The 21,852-nt window shown below is 45.4% G+C and overlaps 1 protein-coding gene across 1 annotated transcript in view; it reads right to left on the reverse strand.

Moving 5' to 3' along the window:
- LOC146798443 (uncharacterized) overlaps positions 1–21,852 on the reverse strand; it is a 150,670-nt gene that overhangs the window by 63,017 nt on the left and 65,801 nt on the right. Inside the window, exon 2 of the mRNA XM_085625712.1 lies at positions 21,045–21,171. Within this exon, the coding sequence (XP_085481838.1) occupies positions 21,045–21,171 (127 nt within the window). The remainder of the gene's footprint in view (positions 1–21,044; positions 21,172–21,852) is intronic.

Below are 21,852 nucleotides of genomic sequence, written 5' to 3' on the forward strand. Positions count from 1 at the left end.
TATAAAAAAGTTTGGTCTCTCAGTTGGCGCCCGAACGTGCGGCGATATCAGCGGTACCGGTCCAAGCTTGAAGAACGTGTGGGGCTTCGTAAGAAAATTCCGGAGGAAGAGATCTCCCACTTCATCGATCCCTGTATGTCGCAAAAGTGGTCCGAAGGTCTTTTTCTGCGAGGTTCCCTCTTCCAGACGGCTACGAAGGACTGCTGCCCTGACTGTCGCCCTGCCTTGGACCCATTCATAATTCTTTGGACGGCGAAACACTAGACGGGTGATCTTCAGATGACGTCATCGATCATCAATAAATTGAGTTAAGTATAAAGTGGGTCGCACCCAGTCCTTAGTTCTTTGGTCCCTTGGTTTAAAAACCTTGGTTTGTATTTGGTCTGGTTCTTTGGTACCTTGGTTTAAACACCTTGGTTTGTCTGGTTTGCATTGGTCCTTTGCATATTGGTTTGGTCTTTGGTAACTTGGTCTTTGGTAACTTAGTTTGGGTCCTTAGTTTTATTTGGCAATTGCAATTTCCAAAAACCGAGGGTCTCGTACATTTACGAGTATATCGGTAAAGATAAGCCCTCGAAGTTTGAAACTGGGTTAGTGAGCACGATGCCTAGCCGCAGTATTTTTGGTAATTTGGTTCTTTGTTGCAACAGGGATTCCCGGTTGGAGGATTCGTGTCCGATACCTCCAGTTGGAACTCCAACGTATGAGCTCTACTCGAAGCATGGCGTGGGTCCAATCACGTATAATGAAATATGGGTCCGCTACACCAAGAAAGATGGTGTTTTGCGATGGCCCCAAAATGGAAGCTTTGAAACAGAAGTCTTAGATAATTTAGAAGTAAAGCTATTTAAGAAAAAGGCTAGACCCGCAATGTTTGACTCTTTCCGCCTATGGCGTAAAGAAGCCCGACAACGCGAGATTAAACAAGCGAAGAAAGATAGAAAAGTAAATGACATATCTATTATGCAAGCTGCTAGGCAATTTAAAATTGATGTAGAGGATAAGGCTCTTGAGGTGTCTGAACGACAGCATAATATGGCAACCGATAGATGCTATCCAGTATTAACACCTCTGTTGGAAAAAGTAGCGGAAGATTCTGAAAAGGATCCATTGATGTCTTATTTGTTAAAGTCTCCTCCACCGTACGCACAAGGTGCTACTGCACCAATGTTGCCACAGGTTGCTCCCCCGCAATTGCATGTTCCCGTTCTTGCTCCCCAGTTTGTCCAAGTTCCTCCGGCACCTCCTCAGCCCGGATTACCTATTGCACCTGTACCTACTTTACCTGTGCCTGTCCTGCCTCCCACTACTTTGCCGAACTTTTTCTCTCCTGTCCTTATGACTGACTCTCCTTCTGTTCGTCGGCGAGTAGCTGACACTGTCGCTAACTTTCTGACTCCTTTGTTTAGTTCGTTAACTACGAACGCCGTTTCTGACAGTCGACAGAGACGTAGCCAGCTCCCTAAATTTCAGGAGCGAGAAGTGTTGGATTTGTTAGCTCGTAAGTGGATTTCTAAACCGGCCAAATATAGTCCGCAGGTGGTATTGGATACGTTTCTGCAGTGGGACGAGCCTACGCAAAGATATGTGTTTGACATTATGTGTGCTTTCCTTAAAGAAGATTGGGATAGTGATGAGTTAGATACAGTTCCCGAGGAGTTGTCTGAGCTACGGAGCAAGTTTGCTAAAGGTGTGATTGTGGGTTCTGAAGTTAAAAATGCGGTAGTAATACTTCTTTCGTATAGGTCTGCTCTGCCGCCGAGAACTCTGTTTAAACCTGATCATTCAGTTGGGATGAAAGCTAGACAGTATCCTATGAGAGAGGTTCCTCCAGTTTGGCGAGAGGGAGATGCAAATGCTAATCCTCCTGTTTTACCACACTTCCAGCGCGTATGGATACATGTCCCATGGAAACGATCGGAAGTATTGACTCTTAAGCAGACTTTACCCGATCCCCGCAAGAATCCTGCAGGGTATTATAAAGAGCTATCGCAGACAGTAGAAGCTTGCGTACTGAACTTGGCTGATGTTGATATGCTGTTTGGCAATGTAGTACCACAGCCTATTTGGGCAAAAATTCGGCATGAAAATCATGTAGCAGAACTGGGTGATACGTGGGACAACATTGCTTTAGCGGATGGTAGACAAGTGGGCGGTGCGAAGCCAGAACAGTTAGTGACGGATTTGCCAGGTAGGATAATTACTCTAATGAAAACTCTAATGCCGGCGCTGAAGGTTAATTGGGATAAGTTAGCTGCCTGCAAACAGAAGAAGGATGAAAGTGTCTCTGATTTCTTCACAAGGTTTGAAGAAACTTTCATAGACCATAGTGGTCAAGATATGAGCTCTGAGGGTGGTCAACGGTTATTTGTAGACAAATTCGTTTTTAACTTACTTCCTGAATTGAGCCATAAGTTAAAAGATTCCGAGAGTTCTTGGGCAGTTTCATCTACAGCTCAAATATTGGCTACAGCTCAATATTATGAGAATAGAGACAAGGAGGAGAAAGACAAGGTAGAGAAAAAGACGAAAGATCTGAAAACTAAAGTCCTGTTACAACAAGCGTATCCACCCCGTTCAAACCAGCCTGAAGTACAGCAACGCCCTGCGTATCAACAGCAGCCCCAGCATCAGCGAATGCCACCCAGGTTTGATTATTACCATCAAACACAGCCCTTAGGTTTGAATCAGTGTGCGTATTGCAGAGAAGAGGGCCATTATAAAGGTGAGTGCCCTGCTTTACGGCAACGTATGAATGGTGCTTTTGTTCCAAGGGGACGTGGTAATTCTCAGCAGATAGCTAGGGGTAGAGGACGTGGTGCCCCTGTTCAGAATGAGCGCTCTTCTCAACCACAACAGTCACAGAACTATTTTGATCGACAGAATGTGCAAGATGGTAGATCCCAGCAGTACTATGCTGACGATTATCATGTCGATAATGAGAAAGTAGAATATGCAGATTGCTAGGACAGCCATAGACAAAGAGAGGGAGTAGTGTCGGTTCCAGTAGACCAAAAAGGGCCCTATGTCTCTGTAGTTACATTAGGTGTGACAGAGCCCTTCCTTCTGGATACTGGTGCGGCTAAGAGTTCTATCATGCACTCTAAACTTCCTGGCGCACCTTTGTCTGGCTTAACCAATGTCTCGGTGGGATTTTCTGGCGCCCCGGTTCATAATCCAGTGTCTAGTCCTTTGTCTCTTTCCATTGGGCCTTATGAATTGGAAGCTCCTCTGATCTTAACGACAGGTTGCGGCGAAAATTTGTTGGGTCTAGACTTGTTGAAAAGATTATATGCGACCCTGCATTGTTCTCCCTCAGGAGTACATCTTACCTTGGGACGGAGAGTGGTTTCTCCAATGTATGTGTCAAAAGATAAGCTTCCACTGGAATTGCGCTGTCTCCCTGATTCTCTTTGGGCTGATGGTCCTAATGATGTGGGCCTCCTTGAGATCCCACCATATGTTGTGACTTTGAAAACAAATGTTAAACTACCACGCATTCCTCAGTATAAGATTTCGAGTGATGGTGAGCGAGCACTTTTGGCGATCATTTATGATCTGATCGAGAAGGGTGTGATTGAGGAAACTAGGGGTAATGTATGCAACAGTCCAGTTCTACCGATTATGAAACGTACAGATTCTTCTCAGCCACCCGTATACCGCTTTGTGATAGATCTTCGCGAAGTCAACAAAATTGTCATCCCACAGTTTCCTGTGGTACCGGACATAACTGCCTTACTGACGTTAATTCCTGCCTCAGCATCCTGGTTTTCGGTTATTGACTTAAAGAATGCCTTCTTTAGCATCCCGATCGCTGAAGAAAGCAGAGATATCTTTGGCTTCTCATTAGGTGGACGTAGTTTCAGATTTCGGCGCGCTCCCCAAGGTTATTGTGAGAGTCCCTCAATCTATAGTCAGGCTCTAAAAATGCAGCTTGATACTCTTGTGTTGCCGGCTGGCGCTGCTCTCATTCAGTACGTAGATGATCTTCTTGTGGCAGCTGATAATGAGGAAATATGTAAAACAGCTACGATTTCTTTGCTCCGTCATTTATCTGACTACAAACATAAAGTATCACCTTCGAAACTACAGTATTGTTGTCAAGAGGTGACCTACTTAGGTCATCTCTTATCAAAGGAGGGAAGGAAGTTGACCCCAGAAAGAATTAGAGCGATTGCACAAATGACTGTACCAAGTACACAGAGAGAAGTGCGTGCGTTTTTAGGTATTACGTCATACTGTCGCCAGTGGATCCCCAATTTTTCTTTGTTAGCAAAACCTTTGTTGGCTCTGACATGCAAAAATACACCCAATACTCTTCCTTGGTCTGACGAGTGTCAGAAAAGTTTTTCGGAGTTACGTACTGCACTCTGTTCGGCTCCTGTGTTGGGTACACCCGACTACAGTAAGCCCTTCACATTGTTCGTTCACGAGAGAGAAGGTTGTGCATTGTCGGTTTTGACACAGTTATTTGGTGACAAACAACGTCCATGTGCGTATTTCTCGTCAACTTTAGATCCGGTAGCTAGAGCACTGCCGAGTTGTTTGAGAGCTACAGCAGCAGCCGCAGTCTCTATTCGACAATCTGCTGGTTTGGTGATGGACAATGACCTGCTGGTATTGGTTCCACATGCAGTGGATACCTTGATGAACAGAACTAAAACACAACACCTCACGAGTGCGAGATTGTCAGGGTATGAGTTGACACTATTAGCTAGTCACATACACATAAAAAGGTGCAATGTGCTGAATCCTGCGACACTGTTGCCGGTTTCCATGAATGCGAATGAGGTAGAGCATGATTGTTTTCTGAGGACGGAAGAAGAAACAAAAGGAAGAGTGGATTTACAGAATACCGCTTTTTCAGATCCGGATGGTACATTATGGGTGGATGGATCTTGCTATAAGTTGCCGAATGGTGATACAACTGCTGCGTATGCGGTGACGACGTTGAGCACGATTGTTGAAACAGCACGAGTGAATCACAACTCCGCACAAGCTGCAGAACTGATTGCATTGACAAGAGCGTGTGTTTTGTCTGAGGGAAAGAGAGTGAATGTGTATACTGATAGTCAGTATGCATTTGGTGTGGCGCACAGTTTTGGACGTCTGTGGAGAGAAAGGGGATTCCTGACGTCCCATGGCACAAAGATTCAGCATGGACAGTTGGTGAATGAGCTTCTGGAAGCACTTACATTGCCAAAGCAAGTTGCGATTGTGAAATGCAGCGCGCACCAAAAGATTACAGATGACGTTGGTCGTGGGAATGCGTTTGCGGATGAAGTTGCGAAAGAGACAGCGAGAAACATGATGAGTCGAATGTATGTTGCGAGTAATGCGAGATGGATGAGTGAAACTGGAATGTGTGAAGATACGATTGAAAGTGTGAAACAGATTCAAGCTGAAGCTACTGAGAGTGAGAAGAACGTATGGAAAGAAAGCACGGGTAAATTGGATTCGACTGGATGTTGGGTTGATTTGTCCGAGCATCAGAGATGGATGTTGCCAAACGCGTATGTACATGCAGTAGTAACGATGGCACACGGTCTGTCGCACATCAGTGTAAAAGGGATTTGCAAGGTGCTAGCTCCAGTGTGGAAGAATTCCGGAATTTCTAAGTGTGCAGAGAATGTGGTGAAGAATTGTATGGTGTGCTTGATGCACAATCCTGGTAAGGGAACCCCAACTCCTGCAGGCCACTTTGCTCCCCCTACATGCCCCTTTGAGGTCCTACAGCTAGACTTCATTCACATGGAAAGACGCAACAACTTGAAATACGTCCTTGTCGTAGTTTGCGCCTTTTCAAAATGGGTAGAAGCTTATCCGTTAAAGGATAACACTGCTTTGTCCACTGCCAAAATCCTGCTCAAAGAATTTTTTCCTAGGTATGGGTTGCCAAAGATTGTGTGGAGTGATAATGGAAGTGAGTTCGTGGGGGAGGTAATGAAGAAAGTGTGTGCTGGTCTGGGGATCAGGCAGAAATTCCATAGTGCAAATCACCCCCAATCAGCGGGGCTTGTTGAGTGCTATAATGGCACTCTGAAGCTAAAACTGGCTAAAATTCAAGCGAGTACTGGATTATCATGGCCAGACGCGCTGCCCTTGGCGCTTTTGTCCATAAGGACGACCGCACATTCAAGAGTTGGGCTTAGCCCATACGAGGTGGTTTTTGGTCGTCCTGCCAACATTTGGGGTGTCCCGAGACCTAAACAATTTAGTAGCATAGAACATCCAATGTTGATTGACTATTTATTTGATTTGACTACTAAATTGCGAATCATTCATCAGCAGGTTGTTGAGAGCTTACCTAAGGCATCCGAAGATCCCGGCCACAAGTTGCAGCCAGGCGACCTAGTCTTGGTCAAAAATTTTCAGAGGACCGAAAATCTACAACCTCGCTGGCTTGGCCCGTATATGGTCCTTTTGTCCACCCGCACTGCAGTCCGGCTCAAGGAGAAAAAAAACTGGGTACACGCTGCCCATACAAAGCGAGTACCACTCCCTTTACCTTTTGATTCCTGGGTTCGAGAGGGTGTGGGGAATTCCGAATCCGAAACCATCCCTCGGTTTATTCCTTTTTCTGATGCCCAATTTGAAGGACATGAATCTGTGATCACTTCAGACACTACTGAACAATCTGGAACACTACCGTCACCTACGGACTCTGGAACATTGCCAATACTCACAGACCCGAACACTCCTGCTACTGAACTTTTTCCGGACCATACTCGACCTGGAAGAAGCAGATATAACCTACGTCCCCGAACTCTCATGAACTGATTTTTTTTATGATTTTTGTGTACATTACTCCCAACCAAGAAACTTGCTTGTTTTTTTTTGTTGTTTTACCTTTTTCCGAACCGCCACCCGGGTTCAGCCGGAGGGTCGCGGTGTAAAGACTCAGGAGTACAGGCTCCTTGACACAAGGTCAGGGGTTCTATTGGTCTTAAGGGCGTTCCTTGAGCTAGTAGGCGTAGTCCTGAGCACAGAAGACCCAACCGCCGCGGACGGCTCGTTAGAGGGTGGAGTTTCTTGGTTTGATGGGATTAACTGATAAAATGTTTTTTAGTAAGAGTTTTCTAGTTAAATGTGCCTTATTGACACTCAGTATTTCGATAACTTTGATGGGTGGGATTGTCCTCCTTTTTCAGTTCCTATCCACACCTACCCCACAACCTACGTCTACTCCTTTGTTTTCCACTGTTTCTATACACTCTTTTCACCCCTTGCCTGAACATGAACAAACTAGAAGACTGGAATTCACAAACAACTCGTTCATCCAATTGCTTCACCAACACCAATTAATAGTCAACACCACTAATTGTTGGGTGTGTGGTTTGATGCCACATACAATGGGAAAGGGTATCCCCTACTTAGTCCTACCTTTTAGTCAAAACGGGTCATCATGGGCTTTTCAGACGATGTTCCTTTTTGCTTTGGAAATCTATCCCCCGCGTCCCCCGCGTTCTGTGAAACATAACTCGAATGCAGCCTTGGTGAAGGGAATTGCGAACATGAGCAGAGATGTGAATGCCTATATGTCTATTCCCAGGGACGAGTTATCAGCTTACACTGGGTGGAACGCAACTGGATACCGCATTAGTCTGGGTGGGAAACAGCGTAAGAGATCGTCTCCGATTTGGGTCGTACCCCACCGAGGTCATTTTTGTCTGCAAGGAAATGGTACGAATCCGAGGGCTCAGCTAGGGAAGAGTGTTTGCACCCAGACGTACATTTTTCCGTCGCAGTCTTCCCCATCATTTTTGGCTGCTAAGGGTACGTACTTTGTATGCCACAATCAGGCTTATACATGGCTGCCCCCAGATTTTTCGGGCATTTGCTTTGTTGCCTATCTGTTGCCCCCTACGTATACCGCTTCCGCTGACTATCACAAGACGAGAGTTGTGAGAGGTGTCTTCGATAAGGAGGACACCGCGGGTCAAGAAGCAGGGGATTTCTTTAAGGGATTCCTGCCGTACTGGGGACCCATGGTAAATAGTAGGCATTTGAGACAACTAACCCGAGTGGTTGAGTCCACGGTGAACGAAACTGCTGGTGCCCTTAGTAATTTGACAGCTGAGCTTCAAGCGGATCGCCTCATGACATTACAAAACCGTATGGTTTTAGATGTTCTACTTGCTGACCGAGGGGGAGTATGTAAAGTGATCCAATCGAGCTGCTGTGTCTTCATACCAGACAATGCTCCAACAGTGTACAAGGCCATTTCCAGGTTACATAAGATCTCCGAGTCTATACATATGGCCGAAGGAGATTGGTCGTTTACTGATTGGTTCTGGGGGCTGTTGTCCACGTGGGGATGGAGAATTCTGACGATCAGTGGAATGGCTCTAGCAGTCCTTTTCACTTGTTGCCTCTGTGTGCAGTGTGGTCCTGCCTTGTGTAGCCTTTGCGCTGCGGTATGCGTGCGCAGTCCGCCTGCTTCACGGGAGGAACAGAGAGGTAGGATGATGCTTCAGCAACATACTGATGATCTGATGAAGATTGATATTGACTCAGATTCAGAATGGGTTATTGCCTAAATGAGGGCAAAAGGAGGGTCTGTGGTTCCGTAAATTCTGAACCCGTGTGTTTATATCATGGCTCCGTTACGATTTTGGTATCTGCATATCGTAAATAGCGAGTTTGGTATGTACGAGTGTTCTCGTCGCGCTTCCCGATGAATTTGCTGCCTATTAGTAAATCTCGTTAAAGAACACACGGGTTCCATCTTGTGCACGGCATCCATTTTGTTTTCATTGCCCTCACTGTAGGCAGCCTGACCCTGCATGACACGTCCACCCCCCCCCCCAGTTTGGCCTTGCGCTGACTCATGACCTGGCGAAAGCTGACGCTGTTGCCTGGGGCCGAAACTTGCCAAACCAGTACCTGCCCTCGAGTTAAGCGAGGTTTTGATCAAAGGCCAGTGTTGTATAAACTTATATGACCCGCACACACCTGCCCAACCTTACTTACTATCTCTTTCCTCCGTTTCTGTTCCTTCCTTTATGACCTGTTTATGGTGGGGAGGTGACCATTTGTTTGTTATGAGTGGACGGTCTCTTCAAAGGAGGATGTTAGGTTGGTCCGGTTTCAACCCCAGAAGAACGTATGTTTTAGCCAAGAGGCCGGACACATGGGATTGTCATCAATAATAAAGTATTGTTTTGGGTACATGGGGTGCGACCAACTGCACTTCAAAGAATGTTTGCCTGAGGCATGATTTTGGGTATAAAAAGAGCGACCTGCTTTGTATTGTTGAGCAGTCTCCTCGCAACCTACTTGTGTGGTACTTGTTGGACCTCTGCTACTGGCTGCAGCCAATAAATCGATCTTTGATGCCATCTAGAAGAATCCCGTGTTTCTGTTATATTGGTAATCCAGGCAGGAGAACCCGAGAGCTTAGAGCGTTGTTCCCTGGCGCTGCCGGACTATAAAAAAGTTTGGTCTCTCACGCCGACGACATCACCCTATACATACGCAAGCCTGGATTGAACCTTAATCCTGTACTGTGGGAGATCCTTCTGTTCGGAGGGATGTCAGGCATACAGGTCAACTGGGCCAAGTCGACGCTTTTACCCCTGGCGCTGGCTCCAATCGCGCTCGATATGGACTTCCCATAGACCTGGGCTCAAGGGGCGGTTAAATATTTAGGGATATGGCTCAACAGAGAGGTACAAGAGATTTGGCGAATGAACTATGGCTGGCTGGTTACCTGACTACAGAGTAAAATAGCCCTCTGGGCCAAGCTACCACTTTCGATAGCTGGCAGAATAATTTTACCTAACTTCCTGTATCTTTTTGTCAATATTCCACTTCCTCTCACACAGGGCTTTTTTAAGCAGCTACGGTCCCTTCTAGTGACGCATGTCTGGGCGGGTAAACAACCACACATCAACTGGGAGGTGCTGCCACTGCCACTCGCGCAAGGTGGGATGGGAGCGCCGGACCTTGAACTTTATGCTTTAAGCGCACAGGCTCAATACCTCCATTACTGGACCCATCCTATCCCATTTCAGCCTCACGTGGCGATTGAAAAAGATGTTGCCTCACCTGCCTCACTGCCAGCTGCCAACTACTACACCTATAAAAGACCTAAAGAAGAGATAAACACTGTGGAGGCCCTACGTTGGGAGGGTGTTAGATGGCGTGCAAGAGTCCCCTTACTGTATGCACCATCGATGCCACTGGCGCATCATCTGAGCTTCCCCCCATTGCACGACAACAGCTCTATCCAGCGTGCACGCCGGATGGGGCTTGCCATTTTTGACAACCTCTATCCAGAGAATGTGTTACTAGCTAGACCACTGAGCCCGGACGGCACCCAGACACCCGCTCTAGAACCCCTTTTATATTACCAGCTCAGGGCAAACTGCAGAGAAGCTCATACTTCCTTCCCCTCAGCACTGCCAATGTTAGCAGCGCTAGAAAATATATGGCGAACCAGTCACCCAAGAAACTGATCACACGCATTTACAACGTTACACAAAAAACCTCACCGATCATTACACCCAAAGCGTTGGAGCAGTGGTGCACTGACTTGGACCCCACAGCGGATCAATGGGCCTTCTGCTGTTAATCAACTCCAATACCTCTCTCCCAAATATAAACTGAGACTCATTCATTTTAAGTATCTTAAGAGACTTTACCGCACGCCACTACAACTATTCGAAATGGGTCTGAGGATCGACGCCAAATGTTGGAGATGCGCCTACACACAGACATCCTTCCTCCACCTTGTGTGGTCCTGCCCACCCATTTTGAGCTTCTGGGATGAAGTATTTGACACTATCCAAGAGGTAACGGGGAACCGGCTGGACCGCTCCCTGCTGATAGCCTTATTAGGGTATGTGGCGGAAGCTCTTCCGGGCAGAAATCGGCTGTCGGCCATGATGCTCCTCTTGGCCAAGCGTCACATCGCGATGCACTAGGGCTCACTTAGGGCACCCACAGTAGACACTTGGATTCACGACATTACATGCTGCCAGGAAATGCTATTGGCATATTGGGATCTCATGGCCATGGCGTCGAGACCCAAAAACATATGGGCCCCATTCGTGGAATGGGCCAACACATGCACAGAAAGAGTAGCCCCTGAACCCTCACAAGATACGAGGGCATTACCTCTGGCTGCCGAGACGCTTGCCCCCAACACTTACACATAGTCGTAAGATTATTGGGAAGGTTGTTATATGCTTATAATACACATCATGCCCAAGCTGCTGTGAACAGACTATGACATGGCTCGCTCGGGGTGGACGTTGAGCACGCCTTGCTGTGTGATCATTACTAACTCTTTGCTGTCATTTCTAAATGTATATTGCTGTATACTGCTTAACTCTTGCAATGTTTAAATTGATGTGTACCATTGCCCATTGTGTAAGTAGTCAATAAGCCAGCTTGTCACCATTTACCTTCTCTACTATGGTTGTTGATCACTCTGTTTTTGCTGTGTACTGATTTCAGCTGCAAAATCAATAAATACAATTTATAAAAATAAAAAAAATAACTCAAATATTCATTGTCAAATCACATCAAAATCAAATCTATGGACTCAAGTTGTTGACGCGGCATTTTTGTGTTTTTTTTATTGGTTCTCTCCGCTTTCTTCAGGACAAACAATTATAGCAAGAAACATGAATTTATCTTTTCGTATTTCAATCTCCAAGTTTTTCTCCTGAAGATTTCTTATATTTAGTTTCTTGTCCATTAGTTCTCTGCCTACCTTTGTGGAGAGATAGAGATACCTCAGTTGTCAATGCTGTGGTAGAAACGTACTTATTTCTTCTTCGTGTCAAGTATAAATAGAAGAGGAGCATTTTGTACTTCATTGTATATTTGCTCTCTGTACAAGGGGTATCTTGATCGATATCTTCCATCGCGATCTTGTATTTTCACAAAGCACCCTGTCTTTATAATCAGGTTCTTTAAATTCTTTTATTTATATTTGAAACGAAGAAGAAAGGAACATATCTCTCTCTCCCTCTCTCCCTCTCTCCCTCTCTCCCTCCCTCCCTCGACAGCCCACAAGATACATAACACAATTAACACGTATGCAACTGAACAGTCCTCCGGCTGCAGCCAATCAGCTTGTAAGAGATGTAACTATCAACAACAAAATCTTCAAACTGCCCACTACTTACTACAGCTCACAAACTACGATCTGCATTAAAATCATTCAAACCTGGCCAAGAAGGTCTGACCCAAAAGGCATTGTGTTATAACCTGTTCCATTAAGTAGTGATTCCATTAAAAGAATGTCAACCATGTCACCACTGGAACGCTTTGACTCTCTGGGTATTGAGTCGGTTGTAGTGTCCAGCGGTGAACATGGATTAACTGGTGGGTGTACATTAAAGTTAACCTGATGTTCCTATGCAGTTTCTTCGTTTTATTACATTGCATGACTATAGTCATGACAAAACGTAACCCATATAAATACAAATACATTTTTTTACTTCAATCCCATCGAAGTAATCTATTCTAGAGATCACCACAGTAAGGACCATCGGGGTTTCCAAATTACATCAATTAGCTGTCCCTTACATGGTAATGGGCACAGTGTTATACAATTGATAAACCAGAATGAGGTCAGGGTAGTCCCTTACTGGGAGTTGGGGGGTGGCATTAATCTGAGGCTAGCTAAATGCAAAAGAACCATTTCAGGGTGTTGGAAAATCTGCATAAATTCATATGAAGCAAAACCGAGATGTACGGAGGGGTGTAGATTCTTGTGCATCGTGCAGGACTATGAGGAATTAACACATGCTAGGGGTAATAGGTGTGTCTCAAAAGGTGGGACGCCTGAGAAAAAAATAAGTATCAATAAAACATGTGTTTTAACCAGATGTGCTGGATGGTTTAAAGCTTGCTCTAATACTATCTGTGGATCAGGATCACAGCCTCATATTTTCACATAGTTTTGATTGATGCTTCTCCATTAGCCAGTGGCACAAACAAGAAACAATTATCTTGCACAGAACTGTCATATTACACAGAATTTAAATCTCGTCTACTTGATGGTTTAATTTCTTGATGAAGACTACAAGAGTACTGGGTAAAAAAACTAGGGTCCTAAACAATTATTTGCATGCAATGGGAACTTATGTTGAGACAGAGATGCATGATAGGGAGATATATAACTCAGATTTTAGCACATGGGGAAAACCCAAGACTGGCATCTTCATATAAACTTTAGAATCTTCAATACTGCGACTTTTATGACATAGTAGAATATTGGAAGCTGGAACAGCAAAAGGAATAATAAAAAGAGGTTAACAAATTTATAGCATATTTTAAAAATATCTAGATGTCAAAATGTACCTAATGACCAAATAAATGCCTAGTTCAGTATGCAAAGGTAATAACAAATAACAATCTACAATAAGGAGAAAAAGGATATACAACTACTTTTTGGTTCTTGATTGGAAAGTCTTATAATTAAATCTTGCAATTCAATCTCAAACTATTTTTTTTTTTTTAAACTAAAAGAAGAGGCTCAATAAGGAGCATTTTTATATTTAACCATCTCAATCTAGGTATTTTAGTACAGTGTGTATTCGTGCCTTTGTTAAAATTGTCCTTCAGCTCCCAATAACATTCGAAATATGGTGTTGGCCACATCCATTTTAGAATGTTTGGATACCATGGAAAGGATATTCTGGAAGGGGCAATAACTCTGGCTTCAAAATCGTTGCTTTGAAATAGTTACAAATTAACTATCTGCAGAAACTAGAAATCTGGCCATTATTAAGGGTTGAGAAATGAGCTTTATAGGAATTCCTACAGATGTTGAATCTCGGTATTTATAAAGAATTACCTATAAGCAAGCTCTGTGTATATTGCTTTTTTAACGTTTTTTTAGTGCAATACTAAAACCCTTGGCATTTTTGTTGAGGGGGATTTGTTGGAAGTAATACCAATAGTGATTATGTTTACAGTGTGTTATATATGAAATGTACAATTTGAGCATTTTGCAGTACTTGAACTTGTAGGCTGGTATTTTTTTTATGTGTAATGTGCAACATGATGGACTGTTAAAGATACTTTCAGTGTGCATGATAATATAATAGTGACAATAGGGCAATACTGATTAATATTGCTTTGAAGGTTCTGTAATACATAGGAAAAGACAACGTTGGTAACTCTACATTGTATTCTATTTTTATTGCATGTTGAACAGTGTTGCTAGGTTTTCTTTTTTTATATTTACTAATAAAATATATTTATTTAGTATGAATGTTGAATATCTATTCAATTTAAAGTTGAGTGATTACTGCCACATACCATTATTGATTACTGCAACGTGAACTGTTTCTAGGGGTGATTACTGACAATTGAGATCATGAATTTTGTGACTGCTGTAAAATGCACTAATAATTATGGGGCTATCGCTCCTTTTCAAGAGAAATGATCATTTAGAATGACTAAGTGGTTTCTGCTGTATAATACCCTGATAAGTAATACTGCATCAATCATTGATGGGGTGATCAGCAACACAAGATTATGAAACTAAATTTGCTTTGTTCATCAGGAAGTTGGTCATTAGCCAATATGAGGGAATATGTTTATTAACAGGATTTCCGATGAGTACATGCACAGGCACTACAATGTCAACGAATGAGGATTTTCACTGTGGCAGAGGGAGGCTGTATTGAAAAGTGACTTCTTCATGTTGCTGTGATGAAAATATTTCAAAAGGAGTCTAGATGGATCACAAAGTCATGCATAGCTATGAGTTATGTTGATGCCATTTGTAATGCACTGAGTCTGACAGTATTATAGCCTTATCGTGATTTTTGCTGCCTTTGGGTGCTTCAGCACTAAATTACTTGGTTTCGATCTAAAACAGGAGACTGGATTATGCTGTCATTATCTATTCTGTGTATCGTGCGCTGGCCTATCTCTGGTTTTAAGGAGGGGTTGTGTTCAAAGAGCTCTGGGAATGTGTGACTTCTGTGGTATTCGGCTGCGCATGGGCTTGCGTGCGGCCTAGCTGTGGGAATAGCAGAACACATTCACTGGGCTGGTATGGTATGAGGCAAAGACCACGAGCAGACTTTTCCCATTTATTTATAACCTCTGGCCATGCCTGGCCAGAGGGTGCTACATTGTTTGTGTGTTCTTCCGGAGTGGACCTCTGGCCCCGCTCTCGCGATATTGGAATCATTACGTCCCTGCCCAAAAGGTATCAAACTGTTCCAACAGAACTTTTAACAAACAAAGTCCTTCAGTCTTTGGCTGGGTAATGGGTTTGGTCTTAAGTTGTATCGTTGGGAACTGGACCGACAGCATGCACTTTGAGGGGTTGATTCTGGCCTGGGGCTGATGTTCAGCTCTTCCTCCCCGGTAGATTGAGCCGCAGTGTGGTTCGGTGGATTGGCCACTTGCAATCATCCTAAAATGGGTTGTGAGCTGTCCTCGGGCCATTCAGTTCCTAATTCAGTGTTGTTCAGATCTGGTGGTCCCTGGCTCGGGCGTTCCTCTCTCCGGAACCATGACACGTTCCTGGTGATCACTTCTTCCCCACCCCGGGCAGTGACGATGTTTAAATCCACTGGTACTGCCTTCCAGGTTCCTGCTTCGTATGGTGTCTTGATCTTCCATCCTGCTCGGTGGTTACAAACCTTCACCAGGCTCCCTGGCACAAGGAGCCGAGGATTGGCTCTCCACCTCTTATTAACCGGTTCGTTGGTTTGTCTTCCTTGGGTTTGGGCGTTGGCCGGTTCGTAGGATGTAGGGGTCCAGCGATCAGATACGGGGATCATATCTCGTCTGTGTCCGTCAAGCATCAGAGACCATGGAGATCTTTGCGTTGTGCAGTGTGGTGTACTGCGGTACTCCCGCAGGAATTGATGTAGTGCTGCTTCTGGGTTAGTCTGCTCTGCCACTGCGATACGTACGGTCTTATTCAGCGTGTGCATCAATCGCTCCACTTCACCATTGGCTTGTGGCCATTGAGGGGTGATGCGCCGGTTTCATATGCCTAGGGATGCGAGCAGGTCTCTGAATTCTCCACCCTGGAAAGGGGGTCCGTTATTGGCTTTCAGTTCTTGAGGCAGCCCGAAGGCGAAGGCTTTCTCTAGGATCCGTGTGACCTTGGTATATGCAGTGGAATCGACCACCTCAACCATTGGGTATTTGGAATAGCTGTCAATGAGCACCGCCGTCACCCTACCATCTGGTAAGCTCCCAAAGTTGAGGCTGACATAGGCCCAGGGGGCGGGTGCCAGTTCTTCTTTGATGATCGGTACTGGGGGTTCTGGACTGCTGGTGATGTGGCAGGAGCGGCAGTTCCGTACCCAGTTGTCAACTGCTTCCTCCATCCATGGGAACCAGATTTTCATACTCATTTGTGACTTCATTCAGATGGTTCCTTGGTGGCCTCCGTGTGCAAGGGTTGTCACCCTCTCCTGAAGGCTTTGGGGATCATGATCCAGGATCCTCTTAACACCAGACCTTCGGCTGTCGTGCTCCGGTCATCCTGCACTTTCCACAGTTCGCCGATACGTTCTTTGTCTGGACTGTGGCAGTTGTTGGCGTTGTGTAGGAAGTTCTCCCATGACCCTCGGAGTAGAGACTCTACTATCTTCATCAGGACCGAATCATGCTTGCTGACTGTGCTGATCTCCTAGAGGGTGAGGCCTCGGGGACATGATCCTTGTGTCACCATGGCTACATATTCTTCTATCCTTACGTCATTGTCAATTCCGACTTCTTCTGGATTTTGTGGGTGTCAGAAGAGGAAATCTGAGGGTTTTTTGCTCCTGGACGGTACACTAACTCCATTTGGTAGTGTTGCAGCTGGATCGCCCACCTCTCTATTCATGGAGGAGGTTGAGGTGCTGTGCCTTTGAACAGTGGGACAAGCAGCTGGTGGTCGGTGACTACACAAAATAGGTGGCCGCTGATGTAGAGATGGAGGTGACTACATGCCCATCTTATAGCTAGCGCTTCCCTTTCAATTTGGGAGTACTGTATTTCCATGGGTGTGAGAGCTTTGCTTGCGAAGGCAAGGGATGATCACTTGCCTGGTTCCACTTCTGCGCGATTCCTGCTCCTAATCCTACCTGACTCGCATCCACGAGCAGTTCGGTGCTCCTTGTGGCATAGAAGTATGTCATCATGGTTTGGCTGAGCAAAGCTTCTTTGATGCTTTGGAACGCTATTTCTTCTTCATTCCCCCACTTCCATGCAGCATCCTTTTTGGTCAGCCTGGAGGGGTTCAGATATTGTGGCTAGGTTGGGGATGAAGCATTCACAATACGTGGCCACCCCTAGGAAACTGTGTACTTCAGACACGGTTGTTGGCGCTTGTGCTTGTTGTATCGAGTGAGACTTCCGTGGATCTACTTGGACTCCTTCTTGGTCAGAAATGTATCCAAAAAACTTAATGGAGCATTAGAAAAAGGAACACTCGTCCTTGTGGAGTGTCATGCCCTGATCTGACAGTCGCTGTAAGGCTGCTTTGAGGTGTTTGTGGTGTTCTTCAATGGCTGGGGAGTGAATCAAAATGTAATCGATGACTTTTAGTACCCCTTGTAGGCCGACGGAGTCTCTCAGACTGCATCTTGGAAGATTTCTGCCGCAGATGATATGCCAAAGTTGAGTCGTTTGTAGCGGCGTAGCCCAATGTGTGTCGAGAAAGTTGTTATGTATCGGCTCTCCTCTGCTAGCCTTAGCTGATGGTATCCCATGTTAATGTCTAGCTTAGAGAACTATCTGGGGCCGTTGAGGTTGACTATGTCGTCCATTGTGGGCGTCATGTGTCTCTCTCTTTTGTTCGCCTGGTTGGGCAGGCGCATGTAAATACACAACTGTATTTTGCCTGGTTGTTTTGGCTACTCCGCAATCACCATAGGTGAGACCCACAGTGTCGGGCCAGTGACTTTTTCAATTACTCCTTGTTGTTCTAGATCACTCAGTTCTTGTTCGACAAGCAGTCGAAGGTGGAATGGTATCTGCCGGTGACGAAGTATTACTGGTTTAACCGATTGTTCAATGTGGAGTTTGACAGGTGGTCTCTTCATGCACTCTAGCTCAGTGAATAGGTGGGGGAATAGTTCGAATATCTCCTCCGTTTGGAAGGCTTTGACCCCACGCACAAAAGTGACTAGGCCAAGGTCTTCTGCGGTGTGGCTCCCTACCAGGATGTCAGCCTCCCTGTCTACCATGTGGAATGTGGTTGAGATCTCCTGGCTCTCTGCTTTCACTTTTCCAGCCATCTTCCCTTTCAGGGGCAGCAGTGTTTGACTTCCATATGCGAAGAACTTAACATTTGTCGGAGCTAGCTGAGGGCGTGGTTATAGTTGTTTATATTCTTGAGTGCCCATGACATTGACAGACGTCCCGGTGTTTATCAAGGCTGTGACGTGAGATCCTGCTATCTTTATTACACATGTGGCTGGGGGCACCTCCTTCGCTTTAAGTGGCTGGCGAATTATATGAGAAAATATTCTCCCTCATCTTCGGTGGATTAACCCTCGAGGCGGTGGCGCTGTTGTCGTGATCCTGTACTTGTCTTCAGAGTTGCCGTATTCTTCTAGGGACAGTTGCCTCACAGATTTGGATGGTGGTCTCCTCCCACAGGCACCTCTGTTTCTGGGTCCTTCTCTGCATGCTGTAGCCAAATGATTGAGGGTGCCGAGTTTGGAGCATGTTCGCCCTAGGGCAGGGCACTCTTCCAGAGGATGTTCCTCCCATCCAAAGTATCCACACTTGGGACCGGATGTTGTTTTTGCTACTGGACTTTCTCTGCCACTTCCTCTTCCTTGTGTCTGGATTGTGTCTGCTCGCTCCAACTTGATCGGGATGGGTCTCTTAGGTTGCTGCGTGATAGCGAGGTCCATCGCTGTAGCTCTGGCATCTGACAGGTCATGGGATCACGCCATGACGAGGATATTCCGCCGTGAGATCCCTGGCTGGCGGAGAACGAGGCTTCTAAGGGTTTTATTGCAGCACCCCTGTATTACTTGTGCTCTCACTTCGTTGGCCTGGTCGTCCGCTGTGCACGTGCTGGCCAGTTCCCTCAGGCGTACGTGTAACGCGTTCATGGACTCCCCTACCCTTTAGCGAGCCTTGCGGAGCTTGAACCGTTCGAAGTCCAGATGAAGTTGCAGGTCGAAGTGTGCATCCGAGACTCTGACCGCCGTGTCATAGTCGTTGACGGCTCCTGTGTTCGGCAGGTGTGTAAAGACTTTGTATATTTTCTCCCCTGTGAAGTGTAGTAGCAGAGACCTCTTGATGATCTTGTCTGCTTCCCTTGTCGCGACAAAATAGTTGTTCAGGCAGCTAATCCATATCTTTCACTGATGGGAGGCGGTAGCGGGGTCGGCAAGTTCACTAAATGGCTGCAGCGCACTGACCTGGATGTGTTGCGTGGCTGGTATGACGGGGGTTGTCCCATCGGTGGCGCATGATGTGGGCCTGCTTGTGCTTCATTGTCTGTCATGGTTGCTGACTGGCGTAGGCACAGCGTGTCCTGACCTGCCCAAGATGGTGCCTTGTGATCGTCTTCTTGCAGGTGTATGTGGAGTCATTAACTGGTGGTGAGAATGTCCTGCCTCAGGTTCATTTGTGGAAGACAGAAACTTGTTCTATTATTTTTTCCTTTTGTTAAATTTTTTTTCTTCCTTTTTTCCTTTCTCAATGGCCTGGCCTGGACAGCATGCAGGGGTTGTGAGCAGCTGCTGGTACTGCCGCTGCCTGGTTCCCTCTCCCCGTGGTGGCGATAAGCTTTTCTTCCCAGCCTCACACGTGATACCTGCACAGTGGGTGTAATCTTCCGGCACCGGCTTCCTGGGGCTTTTTCCGGCTGGTAAGGGGATATTCTGGCTGGGCCGTGTGTCATCTGGGGAGGGGCGCAGTGCTGGACCGGCCTCTGAGCGGCTGGGACTGCGCACTCTACAACGGACATGCTGCACCGGGTGGTGAGATGGCTCGGTAGTCCCGATGTTGGCTTTCCGCTCCGCGACCAGGAACAAAGCCCCCGCACAGCGATCCCTTTGCCAACAGTAGGGCTACAGGCACAATAGCGGTGGTTGATGGTGTTGCAGGGTTGTTAGCACCCTCGTTGCCAGTGTAGTGTTTAGCTGAGCATGGGCTTGCATGTGGCCTAGCTGCGGGAATAACAGGACACCAACACTGGGCTGGTATGGTATGGTTAAATCCAGGGGTAACACCCAATATACCCTTGAGGGCTTGGGCAAATGTAATTGTAATAGTAGAATGCCAACAAGGGATTTTGTTTTAGGAAGGTTCAATTTCTTTGTGCAAAGCAAAATACTTTTTATATGAGCTCAAGACTGATACTCAACCTTACGTTATTCAATTAAATTTAGTCAAAGATATATAACAACACACACGGGGTATTTTTTGAAGTGAAAAAATCACTGACTTTTTATATAGAAACAATTGATAAAAAGGAGTACAGAAAACAAATGAATGTGTAATGTGACATGAAGGGAGAACATTTGGTTGTTTTTCTCCCTTCATGTCACATTACACATTCATTTGTTTTCTGTACTCCTTTTTATCAATTGTTTCTATATAAAAAGTCAGCTCATATAAAAAGTATTTTGCTTTGCACAAAGAAATTGAACCTTCCTAAAACAAAATCCCTTGTTGGCATTCTGGTATGGTATGGGGCAAAGACCACGAGCGGTCTTTTCCCATTTATTTATTATGGGGCAAAGTCCACAAGCGGTCTTTTCCCACTTATTTATAACCTCTGGCCAGAGGGTGCTACACTGTTTGAGTGTTCTTCCGGAGCAGACCTCCCTCCCCGCTCTCGCGATATTGGAATCATTACAACTTCGATGACAGAGGTCTGCCATGGACATTTACCCGGCCAAAGCAAACATGCACTCTGCAAGCGAGGTGATTAGAGATGGGCTAGGCCTGGTGTAGGCATGTAAGGATTCTGACTTTGAACCAGGAAACACATAGAAAGAGCATATAGGTCCACTTACCCAAATACCACGTTTTCAGGAAAGCAGAACACAAGCTGTATGAGCTACTACTGTAATGTTAATATATATGTTATTTACCCAGTGATACCAGGGTGTCATAGTTCTCCCTCATTGTGCTCCTGTAAAGTTCCTTTTGATGGACATCTAAAAGCGCCCACTCCTCTTCTGAGAAATAGATTGCAAGGTCACTAAAAGTAAGTGGCACCTGAAAGAACAAGTAAAGATAAGAGCGAAAATAATCAGTTCAGTAAAAATGTATTTAGGATCACATAATGTATACAACGTAGAACATATGTGGATAACTGAAAGCTGAAAACCTGATTAAATATATGTCCTACATATGTGTTCTTATTGTTTCACAATTAAGTATCAAGATGGCTCTTAATTTATCATTCCAACATCGATCACTTCGAATACTCAAACCATGCTTTGCAGCACCACATTCTAAAGCACTGAGGAACCTTTAATACACAAAGAGCACAAAAAAAAAAAACATGAAATCGGCCTCAGCCTCTTCCATAGACAAACAATACAAACAAGATTTTGTAAGCAACATTGAGGGATTATGAGAATGGATACATGTGGCTAATCCAAAATAGAAATGTAATATACAGAACTTTAGCAAATTGGGGTTCAGTAAAATCCAGATAACGTCTGAAGTGCAATACACACTTAACAGACATGAAGAACTGCAAAACCCGAGCATGAACATCTTATTGACTCTAACTCCTTCTAGCTCCTATATGCAGCCTTAATAACTGCAGAAGCACCATTTTCAAGTAATGCAGAAACCACCTAAAAGTGTGCAAGGCGAAGGCAAAGCAATCATGAACACACTTGAACCATCAGAGACTGAGTGCACTCTAAACTCAATACACCTGTTAGT

The sequence above is a fragment of the Triturus cristatus genome, chromosome 9, assembly GCF_964204655.1.
Source record: "Triturus cristatus chromosome 9, aTriCri1.1, whole genome shotgun sequence".
NCBI lineage: Eukaryota > Metazoa > Chordata > Amphibia > Caudata > Salamandridae > Triturus > Triturus cristatus.